The sequence below is a fragment of the Heptranchias perlo genome, chromosome 4 (genome assembly GCF_035084215.1).
Source record: "Heptranchias perlo isolate sHepPer1 chromosome 4, sHepPer1.hap1, whole genome shotgun sequence".
Classification (NCBI taxonomy): Eukaryota; Metazoa; Chordata; class Chondrichthyes; order Hexanchiformes; family Hexanchidae; genus Heptranchias; species Heptranchias perlo.
This window is the reverse complement of record NC_090328.1, coordinates 29,854,486-29,880,538: the sequence shown is the minus strand read 5'-3', so window position 1 is coordinate 29,880,538 and position 26,053 is coordinate 29,854,486. Positions and strand designations below refer to the sequence as shown.

Sequence of the window (26,053 nt, the reverse complement as noted above, 5' to 3'; positions counted from 1 at the left end):
AACACTTTCCAGCACTTTAGTGAGAAAAAATGGGCAACAGTTTGGTACAGCAGAATGGTTCAATGAGAATTCTGTTTGGATCTGGTACCATTTTAAGTAGAATCAAATGTGTTCAAATGACTAAATAAAAGCAGAAAATGCTGGAAATACTCAGCAGGCCAGGCAGTGTCAGTGGAGAGAGAAACAGAATTAACGTTTCAGGTCGATGATATTTTGCCATTTCATTTTGATTTCAGATTTCCAGCATCTGCAGTATTTTGCTTTTCTTTTATTCAAAATACTGTAATTTTTAGTAGCCTATTAAGCAGCTAAAATGGATGGGGCAGTGAATTACAATGCAGTCCTTTCACTAACGGGATGAATATTTCAATATTTTTTTAAATTTGCAATGGCGGAATATTTCAAAGGAAACGTACTCCCCCAGGATGCTTCCCCCTACCATTGATGTAATTGGAGCAGACTTGTTGCAAGGAGCACACTAGGCTAGGCCTCTGGCAAACCTAACACCAGTAATTGCTTTGGCTGCTTCTGCTCCCATTATCATGCAGGTACAGCAAGCAATTAGGAAGGCAAATGGTATGTTGGCCTTTATTATGAAGGGGTTAGTGTGTAAGAGTAAGGAAATCTTACTCTTGGTGAGACCTCACCTGGAGTACTGTGTACAGTTTTGTTCTCCTTACCTAAGGAAGGATATACTTGCCTCAGAGGCGGTGCAACAGAGGTTCACTAGATTGATTCCTGGGATGAGAGGGTTGTCCTATGAGGAGAGATTGAGTAGAATGGGCCTATACTCTCTGGAGTTTAGAAGAATGAGAGATGATAGCATTGAAATGTATAAAATTCTTAGAGGGCTTGACAGGGTAGATGCTGTGAGGCTGTTTCCCCTGGCTGGAGAGCTAGAAGTAGGGGTCACAGTCTCAAGATAAAGGATCAGCCATTTGGGACTGAGATGAAGAAAAATTTCTTCACTCAGCAGATTGTGAATCTTTAGAATTCTCTATCCCAGGGGGTTGTGGATGTTCAGTCGTTGAGTATATTCGGCGATCGATGGATATTTGGACACTAAGGGAATCGAGGGATAGGGTGGGAAAGTGGAGTTGAGGGAGAAGTTCAGCCATGATCTCTCAGAATGGCGGAGCAGGCTCGAGGGGCCAAATGATCTGTTCCTGCTCCTAGCTCTTATGTTCTTATGGATCTAGCAGACATGTGGGAGCAGTCTTCCCTTGCTGCACGTTGTAAGAATTGTGCATGAAGTGAGTTTGGGCAATGCTGCCTCAGTTTCTTGTGGGTACGAGCCCACTGTATAAAACTTTCTTTAATTTGGTGATGGGTGATCCCACTAAGGCTAGCTGATGTGGAGAGTATGATCATTTGAAATGGTGCAGTAATGGGTATGCTTTTGAGATTAGGTTATAGGGTAAAGGAAATCTGGTGGGAGTACGTTTTGTTTGAAATATTTCGCCATTGAAAATTTAAAAAAAATGTAAGTATTCATGCCATCTTTTGTCAAAAAAAAATTGTCTTTAATCTTGTTGTCTGGACCCCCCCCGCCCCCCCCCCCCCCCATTGATGTCAGTGCCAGCTGGTCCTGAGAAAACATGCTTTCGACAAAATATGCTGCATACCTAGCCTGTAGTGTGTTCTCCCAAGATTCTGTGCCCCTGGATTAACTCTCTGATAGGTCTGAAACCGCAACTTCCGTTACAATTAATGGAGCCACTGCAGGATGCTTCCCCTTATCGTTGATGTAATTGGAGCAGACTTGTTGCAAGAAGCACATTAGGCTAGGCCTCTGGCAAACCTAACTCCAGTAATTGCTTTGGCTGCTTCTGCTCCCTTGTAACGTGTGATCAGTCAGCCTCTGGCCAATGACTGTCCTCGCATAGTGTGTATTTTTGATACATGCAGCATTTTGTTCTGCTTCCATATAATAGCCTTATTGTTACTATCATTGATTATGTTGTGACTCTGTATGTAAATGGAAAAAATATTTTAAAAAAAATCATATTCAGCATAATCTGTAGTTTTTGATCAATAACGGAAACAATTTGTAATGCATGGCTTGATCTCCTAGACTGAGCGAGATGGACAGAAGGTATTATTGTAAAGGGCTGTTTCATTTTTGAGTCTTGATGAAAATGAGCAAATACTAGTTAAAGGAAGCCTGACATTGTGCGAGTGAATGTTTGCACAGCACCTAATTTTAATAAATGGCTGGTTGCTAAAGGATTTTTTTTTCCTCTGTCCCTTTTCTTTCAGATCTTTTATCCTGAGACAACAGATGTTTACGATCGGAAAAATATGCCCCGAGTGATCTACTGCATACATGCACTAAGGTAACCTAGAAGTGATGGGATGTTGATTAGCTATCCGTGACTGCCTAGAGTTGGAGCATTGCTATTGTGTAAAACATTCCTTGGAGCCAATGTAAAACCTCCTATTGTGTTACTGGCAATGCAGCGGCATATAGCTGATCACAGATGGTGACAACTGCAGCTGATACATGTACAATTGTGTATTAAACAGTATTCCAAGCAGCAGAGTGTGAAAAATGGGTGCCATTTATGTTGAGATTCATGGGAATGAAAGCAATACGGTATAAAGTCAATGGTGTAAATCCTCATGATTTGACAATCTGATGCTGACCTGAAAATTGCCTCTTGTTCCTGGTTATCCTGTTTTCATCACTATATCCTTCCAAATGTAAACTCTTAGTTTGGAATTGGAGCCCCTCTGCGTGAAACGTGGGCACACATTTTCACATGAATGACATCTGATCCATCCTGTCATACATGGCTTCCACTGCTCAAATGTAACGTGTAGCATAGCAGTTTCTGGGCTTGTTGTTCGCACACATGGGCTATTACCCTTGAAGGGAGCTGTCTTCCATGTGCCTGAGAGATTTAGGCCTTTTCTGTTCTTGGTCCTCTACCGTGAAAATTGGAATTGAGCCTGAGAGTCCTCAGTAATGTAAACGAGGCGTCACATTTAACACCATTTTGCACTGCTCAGTTTTGTATTATTAAAAGTACCAGTGGTAGAGTATCTGTTTTTACTCAGCGGTGGTGAACATTAGCCACTTCCTGACTCAGTTAAGATTTCCTGTCTATTGGTACCTTTTCCTTTGTCATCTGTCATGCTGTAATATGAGACCTGGGAACAGCAAACTGTTTAAAATGGTCTTTGGCCTGGATTCTTTAAGCTTCAATCCAAACTCTGATGTTTTCAAGATTAGGACAAAACCAGAATTTGGTTTTTTAGTACAGAATACACATCATTAGATGAAAACTGAAAATTATTGTGGTTACATTCTCGTTGCAATTGTTTTCAGTTCCACAATTTTTAGTGTCTTTTTTAACATAGGCTACAATTAATTTCTCTTACAGTTTACTCATTAGCATTGTTTCTAAGTGCTAAGAAAATAATTGCATTGGTACATAGTGATTTGTAATCTAATTGTTATTGTAAAGTTTTAGTTTAAAAGCCACAGATTTAAAGAAACGTAGATGAAGACACTTCCTTTGAGTGCATATATTGCAATTCAGTGTCTGTATATACTTTAACTATTTCTGCATCAACTGCTGCATTTTATGCACTAGAGCAAAAACAAATACTAACTACTGCACCAGTGGACATTTTTTTACATTTTCCACACCAGTGATCTTGAGGTCTCTCTTGAGTAATATTGCTAATTAATGCTGAATCATCAGGGTAGTTTTGCGCTGTCTGCTCATGTCATCCACGAACTGATTTGACACTGCTCAAACTTCATTCACATAGGAATATTACAGCCAACAGACTGGGGAGACTTTCATCCTGTCACTCTAGGTTGGATTTAAACTCCGGTCCCAGAGATGAAAGGCCAGTGTCTGACACACTACATGACCCCAGTGTTTTTTTGCTCATTTTTTTAAAATTTGGAAATAGAAATGACATTGTTTTTGTATTGAACGCATGATAGGATAGCCCAGTTATTTAAGTGCCAAGCTGCTGGCCCTGACCGTGTTGGAGAGAGGTCAGGTCAGTAAAATGTTTTTTTTCTATAATTAAGGCAGGACCTGGATATCAAATAACTAGTTTTAGTAACTCTGGCATGGGGCACCTTTTTAAATTATTGTGAGACTAATATTTGAACACAATTTTATATTTCTTCACATGTTCTGGTTTGAGAGTCACTAAGGGCTATACTTTGCTGCTGTTCTGTCGGCTTTTATGATTGAAATGAGTATAAATAAACATTTTGCAATGATCTAATACTATTCTCGCTTTCTCTAAAGACAGAAACCTGGCATTAAAATACACTTGAATGTTTTAAGAGTTAGTGGGGGTTATTCTATGGCTTCAAAAATAATTGGCGTATAAACTGCATTATTTTCTGAATATGATTTAACATAGAAATTAATTTGATTGTAAGTACATTTAGTAGTATCCTGTTGTGTAATAATGTCAGACACAATTAGTCCAGCTACTTTTTCAAGTCTGGTTATGTAAGGAACAGTATGTAAAAGCTCAGAAATGACTGCTTTCTGCCTCTCACATTAATCTTGTGTTCAGTTTGTTGCAGCCAGAGGTGATGCTGCTCACAAGTACTTCTATAGAATCCATCACTTTTTGGTGGTACATACCACCTCCAGTGACAATTATGTTCCTGGTTTACTGCTGATGGCAAAGCTACATTTGGCAGCAAATTGGCTATGTAAATGCATCATTACCCACAATGTTAGGCTCTGTATCTTGGACAGGTGAAGTACTTTAGCGTCTGTATGCAATAGATGAAGACTAGATGATGACCCAAAACAAGCTGAAGTAATTATTTATCAACACTGTAGACTCATGCGTATTAAAAGAAAATCTGTATATAAGTACATAGTAATGTAGGATATTTTATACAAGAGCATAACTCTGATTGAAAGCAAGCTTGACCTGTACATGGAAATGAAATAAATAGGAAAATCCAAGTGATTGTATCTTCCCCCCTCCCTTTTTTCTCACCATGCCTCATGAAAGTATTAACTAAGCTATGGTTCAGCTGGTTCTAAAAGCTTTCAACTTCTTGTTGAAGTGGTCAATCTTTATCTGGGAATCCAGGCAGTGAGTATGGGATGGCTATTCAATGTTGGGGGCCATCAAAGCCAATTCCTATACTATCCTCACTCTACATCTCCATATATACATTTTCCAGCGGGGGTCAATGAATAGCAATCAGAAACCCTTCTTTCCTTATCTGTTCTCTTTCCCTTCCCCCTCCCCAAGCAAGCCCAGAGCTGCTCAGGCTCATTGATGCAGTCAATTACTGCCATTGTTGTGATCAGCTGCATTTGTTTTTTTTTTAAAAAGTGCATTAGCACAGGAACATAGCTACAGGAGTAGGCCATTCAGTCCCTCGAACCTGTACCGCCATTCAATTAGATCATGGCTGATCTATATCTTAACTCCATCTTACCTGCCTTGGTTCCTTAACTCTTAATGCCCTTGCATAACAAAAATCTATCAATCTCAGTTTTGAAATTTTCAGTTGACCTCTGCTCAACGGCTTTTTTTTGGCAGGGAGGGGAAAGAGAAATGCTTTCTGACATCATCCCTGAATGGCATAGTTTCTATCTATCTACCCTATCAAATCCTTTAATCATTGTAAACACATCAATTAGATCACCCCTTAATCTTCTATACTCAAGGGAATACAAGCCTGGTCTATGCAACCTGTCCTCATAATTGAACCCTTTCAGCCCCGGTATCATTCAGGTGAATCTGCTCCACACCCCCTCCAAGGCCAATATATTCTTCCAAGTGCGGTGCTGAGAACTGAATGCAGTATTCCAGATGGGATCTAACCCGAGCTCTGTACAGCTGTAACATAACTTCCAACCCTTTGTATTCCAGCCCTCTTGAAATAAAGGCCAACATTCCATTCGCCTTTTTAATTATTTTTTGTACCTGTCCACTAGCTTTTAGTGATTTCTGTACTTGGACCCCAGAATACTCTCTTCATCCACAGTTCCTAGCTTCTCACCATTTAGAAAATACTCTGATCTATCTACCTTGGGTCCAGAGTGGATGACATGATATTTTTCCCACATTGAACTCCATCTGCCACAGTTTTGTCCACTTACTTAATCTATCGATGTCCCTTTGCAAGTTTCTGCTTCCACCTAACTTAGTGTCGCAGCAAACTTCAATATACAGTTCTCTATTTCTTCATCCAAATTGTTTATAAATATAATGAAAAGCTGAGGCCCCAGTACAGATCCCTGGGGGACACCGCTACTCACATCCTGCCAATTTGAGCACATACCCATTATCCCTACTCTCTGTCTCCTATCTCTTATCCAAGCCAATAGGTTGCCTCCAACTCTATGCACTCTTACTTCTATTAGCAGTCTCTAATGTGGAACCTTGTCAAATGCCTTCTAACAAGGACGATAGAGTCATGTCTTTAGTGTGGTACTGTAGTTTTTAAGTTATGTTTGTGCTTTATGGGATTTTCCAGTCCCAACCAAATGGATTAGGAAACATTTATCCTTGTGGTATCGGCACTAAGATCAATTGGTAATAGTCATAAAATGAATTCCATGTCGGTACAAGTTCTTTAAGTGCACTTAAAATTATTTTTCCCTGCCAAATTCAACTTAAAAGAAATTGGCCTTTTGTGTTGCTAGATTTGAGTTAGAATATTTTTTAACTTTGGATGAAGCCTTTGAAAAACGTGCAGATGGGAGACTATCACAACTATCTATCTGAAGGAGGTTGCATGAAGGCAGATGACTGGGGAGGGGAGCTGGTTATTTGATGGAACAAGATAAATTGGCAAATGAACATCAAAAATGTATCTTATAGTAATGAAGTTGGAATATTAGGGAAGGTTCTGCAATCCGACTCTCCCAGTAGGGAACTCTGTTAACATGTAATACATCTTAGGAAATCGCGAGTGTGCAGCCCATGAGTTTTCCTTTTATTAATTTTGGTATTAAGGGACAGAAAATCACAGGCTGCATTCCTGCGATTTCCCAAGATATGCTCTCCTCAAGTATCAGATAGCTGAATCACCACTATTGTGAACTATGACCAAAAATAAAACAGATTGCCAGACCTAAGAAAGAAAAAATACATTAGCCAACCCTATACAACTAAATAGCTTAGCAATCACATTTATCAACTGAGATACTACACAATTATATGCATCTATCTAATTTTGATATATCATTGAAGATGGATAAACCAACATTGTCAGTATGGCTAAATTTGTGGCACTTTCTCCTCTTTGCCACATTTTCCTTTGTCAGGAAGTTCTAGGTTTGAACCCCATTACAGGATTTGAGCTCATAATTTAGGCTGACATCCCTGTGCAGTACTGATGGACTGCTATACTTTGGATCAGATGTTAAACTGAGGTCCTGTCTGCCTGTTCCAGTGATTCAGGTTCCATGGTGCTATTTGAGGAAGAGCAGGGAATTCTGATATTGTAGTCAATATTCCTCCCTCAACTATCACCACCAAGAACGGAACAGGGCATTCATCTGATTGCTGATTGTTGGAAGTGTTTGTCTACATAACAACAGTTACTGAACTTTGAGAACAAAAAAACCCGAATTGAGCCAAGTATTTTGAGACATTCTGATCCGGCAAGGCGTAATATAAACTATTAAGGCGTATTATTAATTAGACATTTGAAAAGCTGCCAGGAGCCATTGAGATTAAACGTTTGTTTGTAAGTAGAGACTTTCTTTATATTACAAGGTTTCTTTATTGCATTGTTACTGAGAATGAGCCTTTGCTGGAACTCTTGATCTGAGAAGCTGTTTCATCGCCTTAGTGCAGCTGTGTACAATTCTGGTGAAACAGTTAAAGGTCACTCTGCCATGTGGTAATTATTGCTGCTTCAACCATCCACACTGAAGCACTGTTAATCAAAATTCTTTAAAATAACTCATCTGACTGTGCCCAGAGAAGATACGTGAAATAATTCATTTTTTTGGAGGGTAGTTTAGGATGTGAATGGCACTGCACATCTGCTTCAAAATAGATAGATAGTGCCATCTTGTGGAAATATCTATGTTGTAATCCTGTTGCTCTTTTTTTACAAAAAAGGAAGAACTTGCATCCTCAATGTCTCGAACCGCAATATCTTTACAACCAACGGATTACTTTTGAAATATAGTCATTGCGGATATGCAGGCATTGACCGCAGCCAATTTGCGCACAGAAAGGTCACACAAGCAGCAAATAAATGACCAGATAATCTATTTCTGGCAGTGTTAGTTGAGGGAAGAATGTTGACCAAAACACTGGGAGAACTCCCTGGTCTTGAAATCGTGGCAAGGGATAGTTTACATCCAATTGAGAATGGTAGATGACCTTGGTTTAACATCTCTTGCATCTACTACTACATCTACTAAACTATAATATAAAAATGAGTCAGTGAGAGCGATAGTGTATTGACACTTGGATTAGTTGTTTCTGAGTCACACTAGCAATTTAAATTTGAGCTTAAATAAATGTGGGCAAGTTTTTTTTTCAATCCACTGAACTGTACATTAATTAATTATATATACTTTGCCAAGATAATCTCAGTTATTCCATGCCAGCCCTGTTTGTTTCCTGTAATTGAAGAACCGATGACCTTCCAATTATCAGGTACATGTGTAGTAAAGTAAATGATATTGTGTGTAGAACTGACCCACCCTTGTTCTGAGCAGTATTTGCTGTGGGTGGAAGTCTACGTATTGGCAGTTAATGAATATTTTGCTAAAGTAACCAGGCATATGTTAAAATTTTATGACCATCCAAGAACAAAAGAACAATAGGTGGTATTTTTTTTACACTTAGTCACCATGTTCTCCAGTTTCTCTTTTATTGCCCTTTCTCAATCAGGTGACACAAACAGCATGCTCACCACAATGTCAATTCTGTTTTATAGTAGAGTACAAAATAAAGGAAGGCTTGCTCCATCCAGCCAGCCGATGTGACTCCCTCTCACGCTGTCCAACTACCTTCCAGGGAACGGTGTCGCGAATAGAGGCAAAAAAAGCGAGATGTACTTGGGTTTTCTCCCCACTTTTTTTGCTCCCCTGTGGGCATTAACTCGACTGGGTTATTGTTCTGAGGTGCCAGGCGCCCTCCAGTGGTGGTTATTCATATACAAGTGTGGATGGTGTCCCATCAGCAGGCCATTCAAACTCAGGGCACATTAGGCGTGCCTGATATTGTTGCTCTCAAGCATAGCGGTTACTGGATAGTCATCGCATTACAACCCTGGCCATTTTTTCCCCTCCTTAACCAGGAGCACTGAGGTCAATTTATAATGCCCCTTCCGCTGCCGTGGCTGAGATTATGTAACATAGTACAGGTCCGTATAGCTCCACTTACTCACAGGATAAACTTGCTGAGGACTGGGGGACATTTTAGACCTTAATTTTTAATTTTAGAAAATGTGAAAATTAACCTCTGGGTTGACTGACCTCTTTCTGTGCTGTAAATTTCTATAGTTATATGAGTAAAATGTGTGTCTAATACTTAAATTTTAGTAATTTAAGCATTTGAAATGATACAGGCAACATAAAGGGAAGGATTTGGAACCACCTTAAAATAACTCGTGAATAATATAATAAATATTGAGAACTGATAAAGCACTTTTAAAAAAAAAAGTTTAAGTACTTGATATTAACATTAGTGTATTTGTATGTGGACCGGCGTAAAAAAAAATCTTATAGGGCACGCATTATGACTGTGTATTTCGAGCACAAGACTTTCACAGGTACAGTGTGATTTAATAGTCAGATGTTGCAGCTACAGCTTGTTAAACACATACCAGGACATGCCTTCCATAAATCAGCTCCCCACCTCCTCCCCTCTCAGCTGTAGCATGCACATTCCCAATCTTCCTGCATTGCAACTAATATTCTATGCTATATGTTGATAATCTTTCCACAGTACCCCCTAGTGAGATGCATGCCGAAGAAAGACTAGAGTGCAATGATAGGAATTGATTTGCTGTAAGATTTTCTGTTATGTGAATCAAGCCTACTAATTGCTTCATACTGCAGTTGTTGAGCATCCAAAATTCTGTAAAACTTCTAAAATTGTAAATGTTAGATGTTCACAGCTGATCCTTTTTAGTAATTTATTTTGTGCCACTTGTTCAGTAGGCACTGGGAAGGGAGAGAACAAATGCACATTATTTTTCTGCTGATCAGGTCACATGAATGGTGCTTGTTGGCACACTTGTGTCACTTGGTCATTTAGAAAGAGTAAGGCCAGAGGGGAACAGTGGATCTGCAAATGCAGAATACAATGGTAAGCAATTCTTTCAGTATTATAGCAGTTAGAAGAGGTGAGAACTGGAACAGCGCTGTCCAGTAAAAAATCGCTGACTAGACACAGGTGTGGCTACAGCGACACCGTTTTTGCTGCATGCACTATTTAGTAGAACACGCCTTGCACACTATACACAAAGTACGTTTACCTGTATTTTTACTTAACAAATATCTACCCTCATTCAGTAACCAAGGAAGTAAAGCACTTAGTGATTTTTTAAAAAACTCGCAAACTCTGCTTTGCCTCTTGCCATTTTACCGACCAGCGCACGGAAAAGTTAAAGTGCACATGTATGCGCTGTGTTAATGAGTATTCATGCCCAATGACAGTGTCCATTACTCATTTTTATTTACTGATCAGAATTCCAATTAATATCTGGATTTCTAATTCACCACATACAGCTAGTGGCTAACGTTTTGGACAACACTGCTCTAAAAGATGTGGATGGGGCTGAAACAGAGGGTGAACATGAAGTAGTTTTAAAAAAAAAACTAAATTACTCCTCCAACTATTCACTGGGGAAAACATGAGGAGCATGTTCTCATAATCGGAGGTAATCCGAGTGGGGCTAACAATTTCAGGATAATCAACAACAACTTTCATTTATATAAACCCGTTTAACATAGAAAAATGTCCCAAAGCACTTCATGGAAAGCGTAATCCGACATAAATTGACAACATGCCAAAGAAGTCAGTATTGGAAGGGGTGACTCAAAGCTTGCTCAAAGCCGGCCAGGTGAGCATTGGAATAGTTGAGTATGGAGGTTACAAAAGCATGGATGAGGATTTTGGCAGCAGATGGGCTGAGCCAGGGGTGGAGACAGATGATGTTATAGAGGTAGAAGTAGGCAGTTTTTGTGATGGAGAGTATACGGGGTCAAATAGGATGCTGAGGTTGTGATCGGTCGACTTCATAGAATCATAGAAAATTTACAGCACAGAAGGAAGCCATTCGGCCCACGATGTCCGCGCCGGCCGAAAGTGATCCATCCAGCCTAATCCCACTTTCCAGCACTTGGTCCGTAGCCTTTTGGGTTACAGCACTTCAAGTGCATGTCTAAGTACTTTTTAAATGTGATGAGGGTTTCTGCCTCTACCACCCTTTCAGGCAGTGATTTCCAGGCCCCCACCGCCCTCTGGGTGAAAAATTTTCCTCAGCTCCCCTCTAATCCTTCCACCAATCACTTCAAATCTATGCCCCCTGCTTAATGACCTCTCTGCTAAGGGAAATTGGTCCTTCCTATCCACTCTATCTAGGCCCTTCATAATTTTGTACACCTCAATTAAATCAACCCTCGGGCTCCTTTGTTCCGAAGAAAACAACCCGGGCCAATCCAATCTTTCCTCAAAGCTAAAATTCTCCATTCCTGGCAACATCCTCGTAAATCACCTCTGTACCCTCTCTATTGCAATTACATCTTTTCTGTAATGTGGTGACCAGAACTGTATGCAGTACTCAAGCTGTGGCCTAGCTAGTGTTTTATACAGTTCTAGCATAACCTCCCTGCTCTTATATTCTATGCCTCAGCTAATAAAGGAAAGTATCCCGTATGCCGCCTTAACCATCATATCTACCTGTCCTGCTACCTTCTTGGATCTGTGGACATGCACTCCAAGGTCCCTCACTTCCTCTACACCCCTCGGTATCCTGCCATTTATTGTGTATTCCCTTGCCTTGTTTGCCCTCCCCAAATGTATTACCTCACACTTCTCCGGATTGAATTCCATTTGCCACTTTTCTGGCCACCTGACCAGTCCATTCCTGCAGCCTACAGCTTTCCTCCTCGCTATCAACCACATGGCCAATTTTTGTATTATCTGCAAACTTCTTAATCATGCCCCCTACATTTAAGTCTAAATCATTATTATATACTACAAAAAGCAAGGGATCTAGTACTGAGCCCTTCGGAACCCCACTGGAAACAGCCTTCCAGTCACAAAAACACCAGTCGGCCATTACCCTTTGCTTTCTGCCCCTGAGCCAATTTCCCTCGGATCCTATGGGCTTGTACTTTTTTAACCAGTCTGCCATGTGGGACCTTGTCAAAATCCTTGCTAAAATCCATGTAGACTACATTACATGCACTATGATCATCGACCCTCCCTGTTACCTCCTCAAAAAATTCAATCCAGTTAGTCAGACACAACCTTCCCTTAACAAATCCATGCTGACTGTCCTTGATTAACCCGTGCCTTTCTAAATGACGGTTTATCCTGTCCCTCAGAATTGATTCTGATAATTTGCCCACTACCGAGATTAGACTGACTGGCTTGTAATTACTTGGTCTATCCCCCTCTCTCTTTTCAAACAATGTTAGCAGTCCTGCCTGTATCCAGGGAGGATTGGAAAATGATGGTCAGAGCCTCTGTTATTTCCTCCCTTGCTGCTGTTAACAGCCAAGGATACATTTCATCCGGGCCTGGCGATTTATCTACTTTCAAAGATGCTAATCCCCTTAATACTTCCTCCTTCACTATATGTTTATCCCATCCAATATTTCACACTCCTCCTTAACTACAATGTCTGCATCGTCCCTCTCTTTTGTGAAGACAGATGCAAAGTATTCATTAAGAACCATACCAACATCTTCCGCCTCCACATACAGGTTACCTTTTCGGTCATTAATAGGCCCTACTCTTTCCTTAGTTATCCTCTTGCTTTTAATGTATTTATAAAACATCTTTGGATTTTCCTTGATTTTACTTGCCAATATCTTTTCCTGCCCTTTGCTTTCCTAATTTCCTTTCTAATTTACCCCAGTATTTCTGCAGTATTGAGCTCTCGGTATCTGACATAAGCTTCCCTTTTTTGCCTTATCTTACCCCATATGTTCCTTGTCACCCTTTTTTATCCCCCTCTCTATCTTGTCTGAAAACTCTGTAACCAGGAATGTTGAGCTGCCATTCCTGCCCCTGTTTAAGCCATGTTTCAGTAATAGCTAAGATATCATTCTTCCATGTGTCTATCTGTGCCCTTAGCTTCTCTGCCTTTATTCACTCTACTCCTTGCATTGAGGTATATACCTTCAAGCTTTGCCGAACTCCTTTGTTGTTTATTTTCTAAACATTTTTTCCTCTTCCTTCTAAACTCACTTACTAATTTTCTGTCTTCCATTTCCAGCTCTGCTTCTCTCCCTTCTGAATCCACGTTCAGGTTCCCATCCCCCTGCCAAGCTAGTTTAAACCCTCCCCAACAGCACTAGCGAACCTTCCCGCAAGGATATTGGTCCCAGCCCTGTTGAGATGCAACCCATCCAGCTTGTATAGGTCCCACCTCCCCCAGATCTGGTCCCAATGCCCCAGGAATCTAAAGTCCTCCCTCTTGCACCATCTCTTCAGCCACGCATTCATCTGCTCTATCCTTCCATTTCTGTACTCTCTAGTGTGTGGCACCAGGAGTAATCTGGAGATTACTACCTTTGAGGTCCTGCTTATTAATTCCTTTCCTAACTCCTTAAAATCTGCCTGCAGGACCTCAGCCCTCTTTCTACCTATGTCATTGGTACAGATATGGACCACGACCTCTGGCTGTTCACCCTCCCCCCTCAGAATGCTCTGCAGCCGCTAAGTGACATCCTTGACCCAGGCATCAGAGAGGTAACATGCCGTCCTGGAGTCGCGTCTGTGGCTGCAGAAACGCCTGTCTGTTCCCCTAACTATTGAATCCCCTATCACTATTTCTCTCCTGACATTTTTCCTCTTCCACCCCCTGCTGAGCCACCCACGGTGCTATGGACTTGGCTCTGGCTGCACTCCCCAGAGGAATCATCTCCCTCACCAGTAGTGAACACCGGTTAGAGAGTGAGATGCGTTCAGGGGACTCCTGCACTACCTGCCTGGTCCTCCTTGTCTGTCTGGCGGTCACCCAGTCCCATTCTGCCTGCGTGCTCTTAAGCTGCGGGGTGACCACCTCCTGAAACGTGCTATCCACAAAACACTCAGCCGCGCGGTTGCAATGCAGTGATGTCAGCTGCTGTTCAAGGTTCGAAACCTGGAGTGGTAGCTCGAGTTCCTCCAGCTGACACTTCCTGCACCTGTGGTTGTCCAGTCACTAATGTCCTTTAGGGAAGGAAACCTGCCATCCTTACCCAGTCTAGCCTATATGTGACTTCAGACCGACAGCAATGTGGTTGATTCTTAATTGCCCTCTGAAATGGCCTAGCAAGCAACTCAGTTGTAAAATCTCGCTTAAAAAAGTCATAAGAATAAAATGGGACGGACCACTAGGCACTGGACACGACAAAGGCAAACCAAGCCCAGTCGACCCTGCAAAGTCCTCCTCACTAACATCTGGGGACTTGTGCCAAAATTGGGAGAGCTGTCCCACTGACTAGTCAAGCAACAGCCTGACACAGCCATACTCACAGAATCATATCTTTCAGCCAACATCCCAGGACAGACCGACCAGAGATGGCGGTACAGTGATATACAGTCAGGAGGGAGTGGCCCTGGGAGTCCTCAACATTGACTCTGGACCCCATGAAATCTGATAGCATCAGGTCAAACATGGGCAAGGCAACCTCCTGCTGGTTACCACCCATCGCCCTCCCTCAGCTGATGAATCAGTCCTCCTCCATGTTGAACACCGCTTGGAGGAAGCACTGAGGGTAGCAAGGGCACAGAATGTACTCTGGGTGGGGACTTCAATGTCCATCACCAAGAGTGGCTCGGTAGCACCACTATTGACCGAGCTGGCCGAGTCCTAAAGGACACAGCTGCCAGACTAGGCCTGCGGCAGGTGGTGAGTGAACCAACACGAGGGAAAAACTTACTTGACCTCATCCTCACCAATCTACCTGTCGCAAATGCATCTGTCGGTATTGGTCGGAATGACCACCGCACGGTCCTCGTGGAGACAAAGTCCCGTCTTCGCACTGAGGACACCATCCAACGTGTTGTGTGGCACTACCACCGTGCTAAATGGGATAGATTCAGAACAGATCTAGCAGCTCAAAACTGGGCATCCATGAGGCGTTGTGGGCCATCAGCAGCAGCAGAATTGTATGCCAGCACAATCTGTAACCTCATGGCCTGGCATATTCTTCACTCTACCATTACCAACAAGCTAGGGGATCAACCCTGGTTCATTGAGGAGTGGAGAAGTGAATGCCAGGAGCAGCACCAGGCATACCTAAAAATGAGGTGCCTACCTGGTGAAGCTACAACTCAGGACCACGTGCATGCTAAACAGCGGAAGCAACATGCTATCGACAGAGCTAAGCGATTCCACAGCCAACGGATCAGATCAAAGCTCTGCAGTCCTGCCACATCCAGTCGTAAATAGTGGTGGACAATGAAACAACTAACGGGAGGAGGAGGCTCTGCAAACATCCCCATCTTCAATGATGGCGGAGTCCAGCACGTGAGTGCAAAAGACAAGGCTGAAGCGTTTGCAACCATCTTCAGCCAGAAATACCGAGTGGATGATCCATCTCGGCCTCCTCCCGATATGCCCACCATCACAGAAGCCAGTCTTCAGCCAATTCGATTCACTCCACGTGATATCAAGAAACGGCTGAATGCACTGGATACAACAAAGGCTATGGGCCCCGAAAACATCCCGACTGTAGTGCTGAAGAATTGTGCTCCAGAACTAGCTGCGCCTCTAGCCAAGCTGTTCCAGTACAGCTACAACACTGGCATCCACCCGACAATGTGGAAAATTGCCCAGGTATGTCCTGTCCACAAAATGCAGGAAAATCCAATCCAGCCAATTACCGCCCCATCAGTCTACTCTCAATCATCAGCAAAGTGATGGAAGGTGTCGTCGGCAGTGCTATCAAGCGGCACTTACACCAATAACCTGCTCACCGATGCTCAGTTTGGGTTCCGCCAGGACCACTCGGCTCCAGACCTCATTACAGCCTTGGTCCAAACATGGAGAAAAGAGCTGAATTCCAGAGGTGAGGTGAGACTGACTGCCCTTGACATCAAGGCAGCATTTGACTGAGTGTGGCATCAAGGAGCCCTAGTAAAATTGAAGTCAATGGGAATCAGTGGGAAAACCCTTCAGTGGCTGGAGTCATATCGAGCACAAAGGAAGATGGTAGTGGTTGTTGGAGGCCAATCATCTCAGCCCCAGGACATTGCTGCAGGAGTTCCTCAGGGCAGTGTCCTCGGCCCAACCATTTTCAGCTGCTTCGTCACTGACCTTCCCTCCATCATATGGTCAGAAATGGGGATGTTCGCTGATGATTGCACAGTGTTCAGTTCCATTCACAACCCCTCAAATAATGAAGCAGTCCAAGCCCGCATGCAGCAAGACCTGGACAACATCCAGGCTTGGGCTCATAAGTGGCAAGTAACATTCGCGCCAGACAAGTGCCAGGCAATGACCATCTCCAACAAGAGAGAGTCTAACCACCTCCCCTTGACATTCAACGGTATTACCATTGCCAAATCCCCCACCATCAACATCCTGGGGGTCACCATTGACCAGAAACTTAACTGGACCAGCCATATAAATACTGTGGCTACAAGAGCAGGTCAGAGGCTGGGTATTCTGTGGCGAGTGACTCACCTCCTGACTCCCCAAAGCCTTTCCTCCATCTACAAGGCACAAGTCAGGAGTGTGATGGAATACTCTCCACTTGCCTGGATGAGTGCAGCTCCAACAACACTCAAGAAGCTCGACACCATCCCAGGACAAAGCAGCCCGCTTGATTGGCACCCCATCTGCCACCATAAACATTCACGCCCTTCACCACCAGCGCACAGTGGCTTCAGTGTGTACCATCCACAGGATGCACTGCAGCAACTCGCCAAGGCTTCTTCGACAGCACCTCCCAAACCCGCGACCTCTACCACCTAGAAGGACAAGAGCAGCAGGCACATGGGAACAAGACCACCTGCACGTTCCCCTCCAAGCCACACACCATCCCGACTTGGAAATATATCACCGTTCCTTCATCGTCGCTGGGTCAAAATCCTGGAACTCCCTTCCTAATAGCACTGTGGGAGAACCTTCACCACACAGACTGCAGCGGTTCAAGAAGGCGGCACACCACCACCTTCTCAAGGGCAATTAGGGATGGGCAATAAATGCCGGCCTCGCCAGTGACGCCCACATCCCATGAACGAATAATAAAAAAAAACGTCCTGGAGTTCCCACATGCCACAAGATGTGCATTCTATGGGTCTGAGCTGCCCTGCCATGCCTTGATTTACTATATTATTAATTAAACTTAATAGAAATAAACTGAAGACTTAAAAAAAAAACACTCACCAATCAGCTCACTGGCCTGTAGTTCCCCGGTTTTTCCCTACTCCCCTTCTTGAATAATGGTACTACATTAGCGGTTCTCCAGTCCTCTGGCACATCCCCTGTGGCCAGAGAGGTTCTGAATATATGTGTTAGAGCCCCCGCAATCTCCTCCTTTGCCTCACACAGTAGCCTGGGATACATTTCGTCCGGGCCTGGGGATTTATCCATTTTTAGGCCTGCTAAAACCGCCAATACCTCCTCCCGCTCGATGTTAATATGTTCGAGTATATCACAGTCCCCCTGCCGTATTTCTATGTCTACATCGTCCTTCTCCATAGTGAAAACAGATGCAAAAAATTCATTTAGAACCCCTCCTACATCTGCCGGCTCCACACACACATTGCCATTTTTGTCCCTAATGGGCCCTATTTTTTCCCTAGTCATCCTCTTACCCTTAATATACTTATAAAACATCTTAGGATTTTCCTTTATTTTGCTCGCCAGTGTTATTTCATGGCCCCTCCTTGATCTCCTAATTTCTTTTTTAAGTATCCCCCTGCACTTTTTGTACTCCTCTCGGGCTTCCTCCGTCTTTAGCCTTTTGTATCTGCCAAAAGCCCTCCTTTTTTTCCTAATCCATTCTCGTATATCCCCTGACATCCAAGGTTCCCTGGAGTTCTTGGAACCACCCTTGACCTTTACGGGAACATGTTGCCATTGTATGGTCTCAATCTCCCTTCTGAAAGACTCCCATTGCTCCGATGCGGATTTTCCTACAAGCAGCTGATCCCAGTCCATTTTGGCCAGATCCTGCCTTATCCTATTAAAATCGGCCTTCCCCCAATTTAGAACCTTTATTTCCGGCCCCTCCCTATCCTTTTCCATGACCACCTTAAATCTCACTGAATTATGGTCACTGTCACCAAAGTGCTCACCTACTAGCACTTCTTCCACTTGGCCGGCCACATTCCCTAGAATTAGGTCCAGTACCGCCCCCTCTCTTGTAGGACTTTCTACATGCTGGCTCAAAAAGCTCTCCTGGATGCACGTTAAGAATTATGTACCCTCTAAGCCTTTTACACTCTGAGTATCCCAGTTAATATTGGGGAAGTTGAAATCCCCCACTATTATTACCCTATTATTTGCACAATTTTCTGAGATTTGCCTACATATCTGTTCCTCTATCTCCCCCTGACTGTTTGGGGGTCTATAGTACACTCCCATCAAAGTGCTTGCCCCCTTTTTGTTTTTAAGCTCCACCCATATGGCCTCATTAGAGGAACCTGCTAATATATCATCCCTCCTTATGGCAGTAATTGATTCTTTAATTAATATTGCGACCCCCCCCTCCTCTTATACCTCCCCCTCTGTCTCGCCTGAAGATTCTGTACCCCGGAATATTGAGCTGCCAGTCTTGCCCCTCCCTCAACCATGTCTCTGTGACAGCAACAATATCATACTCCCATGTGTTTATCAACACCTTCAGTTCATCCACCTTATTCGCAAGACTCCTTGCATTAAAATAGATGCCATCCAGCCTTGCCCTCACATATTTGCCCTGTCTTCCAAGCTGACTTGTTTTTTTCTCTATATTTGGCTGCACATCACCCCCTATTGTAGCCCCACTCTGTATCCCATCCCCCTGCCAAGTTAGTTTAAACCCCCCCCAACAGTGCTAGCAAACCTCCCCGCAAGGATATTTGTCCCGCTCTGGTTCAGGTGCAACCCGTCCGACTTGTACAAGTCCCACCTTCCCCAGAAGCAGGCCCAGTGATCCAGGAAACTGAAACCCTCCCTCCTGCACCAACTCTTTAGCCACGCATTCATCTGTTCTATCCTCCTATTTCTATACTCACTAGCCCGTGGCACTGGGAGTAATCCAGAGATTACAACCTTTGAGGTCCTGCTCTTTAATCTTCTACCTAGCTCCCTAAATTCTTGATGCAGGACCTCATCTCCCTTCCTACCTATGTCGTTGGTCCCAATGTGGACCACGACCTCTGCCTGCTCACCCTCCCCCTTGAGAATGCCCTGTCGCCGCTCAGTGACATCCATGACCCTGGCACCAGGGAGGCAACAAACCATCCTGGAGTCACGTTTACGGCCACAGAAACGTCTGTCTGTTCCCCTTACGATAGAATCCCCTACCACTATAGCTCTTCCACTCTTTTTCCTCCCAGCCTGTGCAGCAGAGCTACCCCTGGTGCCAGGAAGTTGGCTGCTGCTGCCTTCCCCTGATAAGTCATCCCCCTCAACAATATCCAAAGCGGTATATTTGTTTGAGAGGGAGATGGCCACAGGGGACCCCTGCACTGCCTGCCTGCTCCTCTTACTCTGCCTGGTGGTCACCCAATTACTTCCTGCCTGTACAACCTTTACCTGCGGTGTGACCATCTCACTAAACGTGCTATCCACGACGTTCTCAGCATCGCGAATGCTCCATAATGAATCCATCCGCAGCTCCAGTGCCGCAATGCGGTTTGTCAGTAGCTGCAGCTGGATACATTTCCCGCACACATGGTCGTCAGGGACACCGGAAGGGTCCCTGATTTCCCACATAGAGCAGGAAGAGCATAACACGGGGCTGGGCTGTCCTGACATGACTTACCCTTTAACTAATTAATTCAAATTAAATGAATCGCACCAATTTCACTTCAATTAAAAGGTATACTCAAGGGCCCTTGCTGAACAGCAGTCCCCCACTACACAACAGAGACCAGAGAATCCACAAACTCTAACCTTAGACAAATTCAGCAGGAAAATACTCACCAGCCAATCACTTACCTCTTCCTTGGTGACGTCCCACTTGGATTACTTTTTGCTTCTTATTTATCTTAGGAAAATTATTGGAAAAAATTCTGAAGGACAAAATTAGTCTCCACTTGGAGAAGCAAGGATTAATCAGGGATAGTCAACATGGCTTTGTCAAGGGAAGATCATGTCTGACTAATTTGATTGAATTTTTTGAGGGGTTGACTGGGCGTGTGGATGAGGGTAACGCAGTGGATGTGGTATACATGGATTTCAGTAAGGCCTTCGATAAAGTCCCCCACAGGAGACTGGTCAAGAAGGTACGAGCCCATGGAATCCAGGGTGCCTTGGCACTTTGGATACAAAACTGGCTTAGTGGCAGAAGGCAGAGGGTGATGGTCGAAGGTTGTTTTTGTGTCTGGAAGCCTGTGGCCAGTGGGGTACCACAGGGATCGGTGCTGGGTCCCTTGCTCTTTGTGGTCTACATTAATGACTTGGATATGAATGTAAAAGGTATGATCAGTAAATTCGCTGATGATACAAAAATTGGTAGGGTGGTGAATAGCGAGGAGGATAGCCTCAGTCTGCAGGACGATATAGATGGGTTGGTCAGATGGGCGGAACAGTGGCAAATGGAATTTAATCCGGAAAAGTGCGAGGTGATGCACTTTGGAGGGACTAACAAGGCAAGGGAATACACAATGAATGGGAGGACCCTAGGCAAGACAGAGGGTCAGAGGGATCTTGGTGTGCAAGTTCACAGATCCCTGAAGGCGGCGGAACAGGTAGATAAGGTGGTAAAGGCGGCATATGGGATACTTGCCTTTATTAGCCGAGGCATAGAATATAAGAGCAAGGAGGTTATGATGGAGCTGTATAAAACACTGGTTAGGCCACAGCTGGAGTACAGTGTGCAGTTCTGGTCACCACACTACAGGAAGGATGTGATCGCTTTGGAGAGGGTGCAGAGGAGATTCACCAGGATGTTACCAGGGCTGGAGCGCTTCAGCTATGAAGAGAGACTGGGAAGATTGGGTTTGTTTTCCTTGGAGCAGAGGAGGCTGAGGGGGGACATAATTGAGGTGTACAAAATTATGAGGGGCACAGATAGGATGGATACTAAGGAGCTTTTTCCCTTCGTTGAGGGTTCTATAACAAGGGGACATAGATTCAAGGTAAAAGGCGGGAAGTTTAGAGGGGATTTGAGAAAGAACTTTTTCACCCAGAGAGTGGTTGGAGTCTGGAACTCACTGCCTGAAAGGGTTGTGGAGGCAGGAACCCTCACAACATTCAAGAAGCATTTGGATGAGCACTTGAAATGCCATAGCATACAAGGCTACGGACCAAATGCTGGAATATGGGATTAGAGTAGACAGGGCTTGATGGCCGGCGCGGACACGATGGGCCGAAGGTCCTCTCTCCGTGCTGTATAACTCTATGACTCTACTCTATGAGCTCCTTCCCTTGGCTGATGCCACTTTTTAGTTTTCTCGCTTTACTCTTTATCTGCCCCTCCCCCTCCCTCCCCCCTCGGCTCTGCCCCCAAGATGATTATTCTTAGTTTTATTAGCCAATTAATTTATCTAGTTTAAGTTATTGATTTAAGCTCCTAGTTAAACCTCTGACAGAGAAAAAAAGGTAATGCTCATCAACCAAGCACCTATCTGTTCTCCTGTGACATCACCCTTTGAAATCTCTGCCTGTGGTGAGTGATCTCGGGCCTCACTCCCCCCGCCCGATCTCGGGTCTCGCTGGAGGATGGAATTGATGGCGAGGCAACTGAGTTTGTGGTGGGGGCTGAAGACGATGAGTTCATACTTCCCAATGTTTAATTGGAAGAAATTGTGGCTCATCCAGGAACAGATGCCTGAGAAGCAGACTCACAGCAGAGGCAGTGGAGGGGTTGATCTGGGTGTCATCAGTGTAAGTGTGGAACCTGATGCCGAGTCTTCGAATGATGTTGCCGAGGGGTAGCATGTAGGTAAGGAACAGGACGGGCCAAGGATAGGTCCTTGGGGAACTCCATAGTTAAGCATGTGGGTGGGGGAAGAGAACCCATTGCTGGAGATGCTCTGGCTACGATTGGATAGTTGAGAGTGGAACTAAATAAGGGCAGTCCCACTCAGCTGGACAATGGTGGAGGGGCGTTGGAGGAAAATGGTGTGGTCGACTGTGTCAGTGCCAGCAGAGAGGTCAAGAAGGACGAGGAGGGATAGTGCACCATGGTCACAGTCAGAGAGCGTGTCATTTAGGGCTTTTTCACTGCTGTGGTGGGGGTGGAAACCTGATGGAGAGATTCAAATGAGTGGTGGGAAAGATGGACGTGGATTTGGAGGCAACAACCCATTTAAGGATGTGGAGAGGAAAGGGAGGTTGGAGATGGGGTGGTAGTTTGCAAGGCCAGAAGGATCGAGAGTTTTTTTTGAGGATGGGGTGATACCACTTTTGAAAAGGAAGGGAACCATTTACAATGTTAGCTAGCATGGGGCCAGCAAGGGAAGTTAGATGGTTAGCAGTTTAGTTGGAATGGGGTTGAGAAAGCAGTAGATGGGTCTCATGGAGAAGATGCGCTTGGGCATTTGGGGAAGTAGGAGAGAAACTGGAGAAAGATGTGGGTTCAGGGCTAGGGCAGGGAGAAATCTTGGGGGAAGTTTAGCTTGGTGGGCAAGGGGAAGGGAGGGGTTGTGGCAGATGCAGCGGAATGGATTATCTCAATCTTGGCATCAACGAAATTCAGGGAGGGGGAGAGGGCTTTAAGGAGATGGTTTGTAGTGGCAAAAAGAAGCCGGGGATTAGCCTTGCATTCCAGGATGACTCCTGCCCTACAGTTGAATTGCCTGCCAGACAGGAGCATAGCCCACACTATAAGACAAAGAGACTAAAATAGCTAATGCTCACAGTGCAGTGCTGTTTGTTTAGAGAATTTGTTTTACATCTCATCTACCCTGACTACTTCACTTTTGTCATTCTGGAGTCTGAGAGTTTTGTAAATTACAGGCTTAATTGTAGAGACAGAGTAGAAAAGATGAAAGAGGCCATAGCATGGAAAACTAAAGTAACGGTGACATTGTGTTGATGGTTCAGTGCACTGTGGTAGAATCTGACTTATTACAATAATTGCATTTAAATAGTGCCTTATCATGTCAAAATATCTGAGCTTCACACAGTGAATTACTGTTTGAAATACAATGATTTATATAGCCGGATTCGGCAGCAATGAGATTAATGACCAGTCCTGTTTTGTTTTTGTGATCCTGGTTGAGGGAGAAATGTTAGTGAGGCCATCAGGAGAATTTCCTACTCTTCTAAATTGTGCCATGGAATCTTTAAGGTCTATAGGGACAGACAGGGCCTCAGTTTAATGTCTATTCTGAAGGATAGCATCTCTGACAATGCAGCATTCCCTCAGTAGTGCAATGGACTGTCGGCCTAGATTATGAGTATGCGGCTTAATCACAACCTTTTGACCTGGGGTGGGGGTGGGTGGGTGGGGGGCGGGGTGAGGTGGTGTGGTGCGATATGAGTGCTACCACTAAGCAGAATCTGACTTTGTGCTTAGAATTTCCTATTCAGTGAGTTCCTAACCTGTGGTATGCTGTTGCTGGAGGTGCCAACTAGAGGCTTGATGCTCCTCTCACTGGGAGGTTAATCATCCTGTGCTGCTCTTGAATACATTCTGTCAAAGAGATCAAGAGTGCGATCGTCAGAGTAGTTGGGGGCAGGTCACTTGGAATGGCATGTGATTTGGAAAGAGTAAAAGAGGAGAGAAAATAAAGTCTCTCCTTTCTTTCTCCATCGATCTATCTATTGATCTATTGTGTGGACCCCAGTGACGATCCGGATTCTTTCCCCTCAGTCTGGTTCAGTAATAACTGAAGTCGAATACATTTTAAAGTCCAACACATCTTTAATAGCAGGGGTCTTAGTCTGCAGCATTGATTTGGACTCCTGATAGAGTCCCTCTATGCTGGCAGAGCAAGAACAAAAACATACAGAAATCCACACGTTTTTATACAGATGAATAGGGTTGGAACATACTTAACGAGGGTCAACACCAATCATAAGCCGGGCATAGGTTGCCATGCGAGGTTACATTATTTCCGGCCAATCATAAATCGTCCATGTGCTGATCATGCTGCTGTTAGACATCAAAGGGGATAACTTCCTCACTTTCCAACTTGGAATGTTCTTCCCTGTTCCTTCTGTTCCTTATCTCCCAACCTGGAATGTCTTTCAACTTTGGCTAAGCTCGTTACCTATATTGATCTGCCATAAACATGGAGACATTCAGACCAGTCCTTGACTCACATCAAAGACCTATCATTGATAATGATGTGGAGATGCCGGTGATGGACTGGGGTTGACAATTGTAAACAATTTTACAACACCAAGTTATAGTCCAGCAATTTTATTTTAAATTCACAAGCTTTCGGAGATTTTCTCCTTCCTCAGGCAAATGTTTCAAGATTTGCCTGAGGAAGGAGAAAATCTCCGAAACATTTGCCTGAGGAAGGAGAAAATCTCCGAAAGCTTGTGAATTTAAAATAAAATTGCTGGACTATAACTTGGTGTTGTAAAATTGTTTACAATTATCATTGATAAGACAATGCAGGCCTGCTGACTAAGCAAACATATGGCCCAGCAGGAGGGCCAGGCCACTTGTATCAATCTCAGTTACTAACTAATTAACCCTTTCTAACCATTTTGCATTCTGCTTCTTTGCCACGTAGGCATTTTAATATTTTACCGAAAACTGACCATGTAGGGATTCTCACCAGGACATGAACTAGTGCAACCCCCTCGTGATGATCCCCTGTGCTTTACTTTGTTGGATTGAGGGGCTGCCTAATGTATCTTGGCTGTGCTTTCAGACTTTCCACAAGTTGTACCATGTTTACCTTTTTGAAGGAGCATATCTTGCAGAAACGCATTTGTGTTCGTTAACCAGACACTTGTGTTTTTTAACTGCTGTTTTGTATGTGTGAATCGGATATAGACAGTTTAGAAAAGTGGAAATTGTGAGGGGAGGGAATGAACAGAAAGAAAGCAAAACATGGAGGAAAAAAAGATACTGATATGGGAGGTAGGGGAGAATAAGAATAAAAGACTGATATAAAAATAGTGCTTTCTCTTCAATTACCACATTTCATTGAAAAAGACCATATGTGTTGGTTGGGATACTAGCTGGTTGAGATTTAGTGATGATGTGGAGATGCCAGTGATGGACTGGGGTTGACAAATGTAAAGAATCTTACAACACCAAGTTATAGTCCAACAGTTTTATTTGAAAATCACAAGCTTTCGGAGATTATCTCCTTTGTCAGGATGAGTGAAGGAGATAATCTCCGAAAGCTTGTGATTTTCAAATAAAACTGTTGGACTATAACCTGGTGTTGTAAGATTCTTGAGATTTAGTGAATTATGGGTAGCTGTGGGCTCCTAGAACTTTGCTGGATTTGCCTTGGGTAGCTGGAGAGGAATTTCTGAGCATTTTCCCGGAATTGGCCAGAGGTTTTCTTCTTTCTTGTGCACCTCTCCCAGGAGAAAGTGTTGGGGGATGGGTGGACAGTGTCTGAGGTTGCACCATTGACTGAAGTGCTGGGCTTAATGAGGCTGATGGATCTCTCTCCTTTTTGTATGTTTGTATGAACCATGGAGGAGGTAGTTTCGAGGACAGCTCCAGATATCCTCGATAAATAATGGTTTTCCATTCCAACCAGAGCAATGTAGGTCAAGAAATTTACACTGGGAAGCGAATTTAACTATGACACCTACGCATCGGGAGTT

General features: G+C 43.8%; 1 protein-coding gene across 1 annotated transcript in view; it reads left to right on the top strand.

Moving 5' to 3' along the window:
* Window positions 1–26,053, top strand: part of iqgap2 (IQ motif containing GTPase activating protein 2) — a 330,491-nt gene that overhangs the window by 164,354 nt on the left and 140,084 nt on the right. Inside the window, exon 5 of the mRNA XM_067982692.1 lies at window positions 2,260–2,336. Coding sequence (XP_067838793.1) covers window positions 2,260–2,336 — 77 coding nt within the window. The remainder of the gene's footprint in view (window positions 1–2,259; window positions 2,337–26,053) is intronic.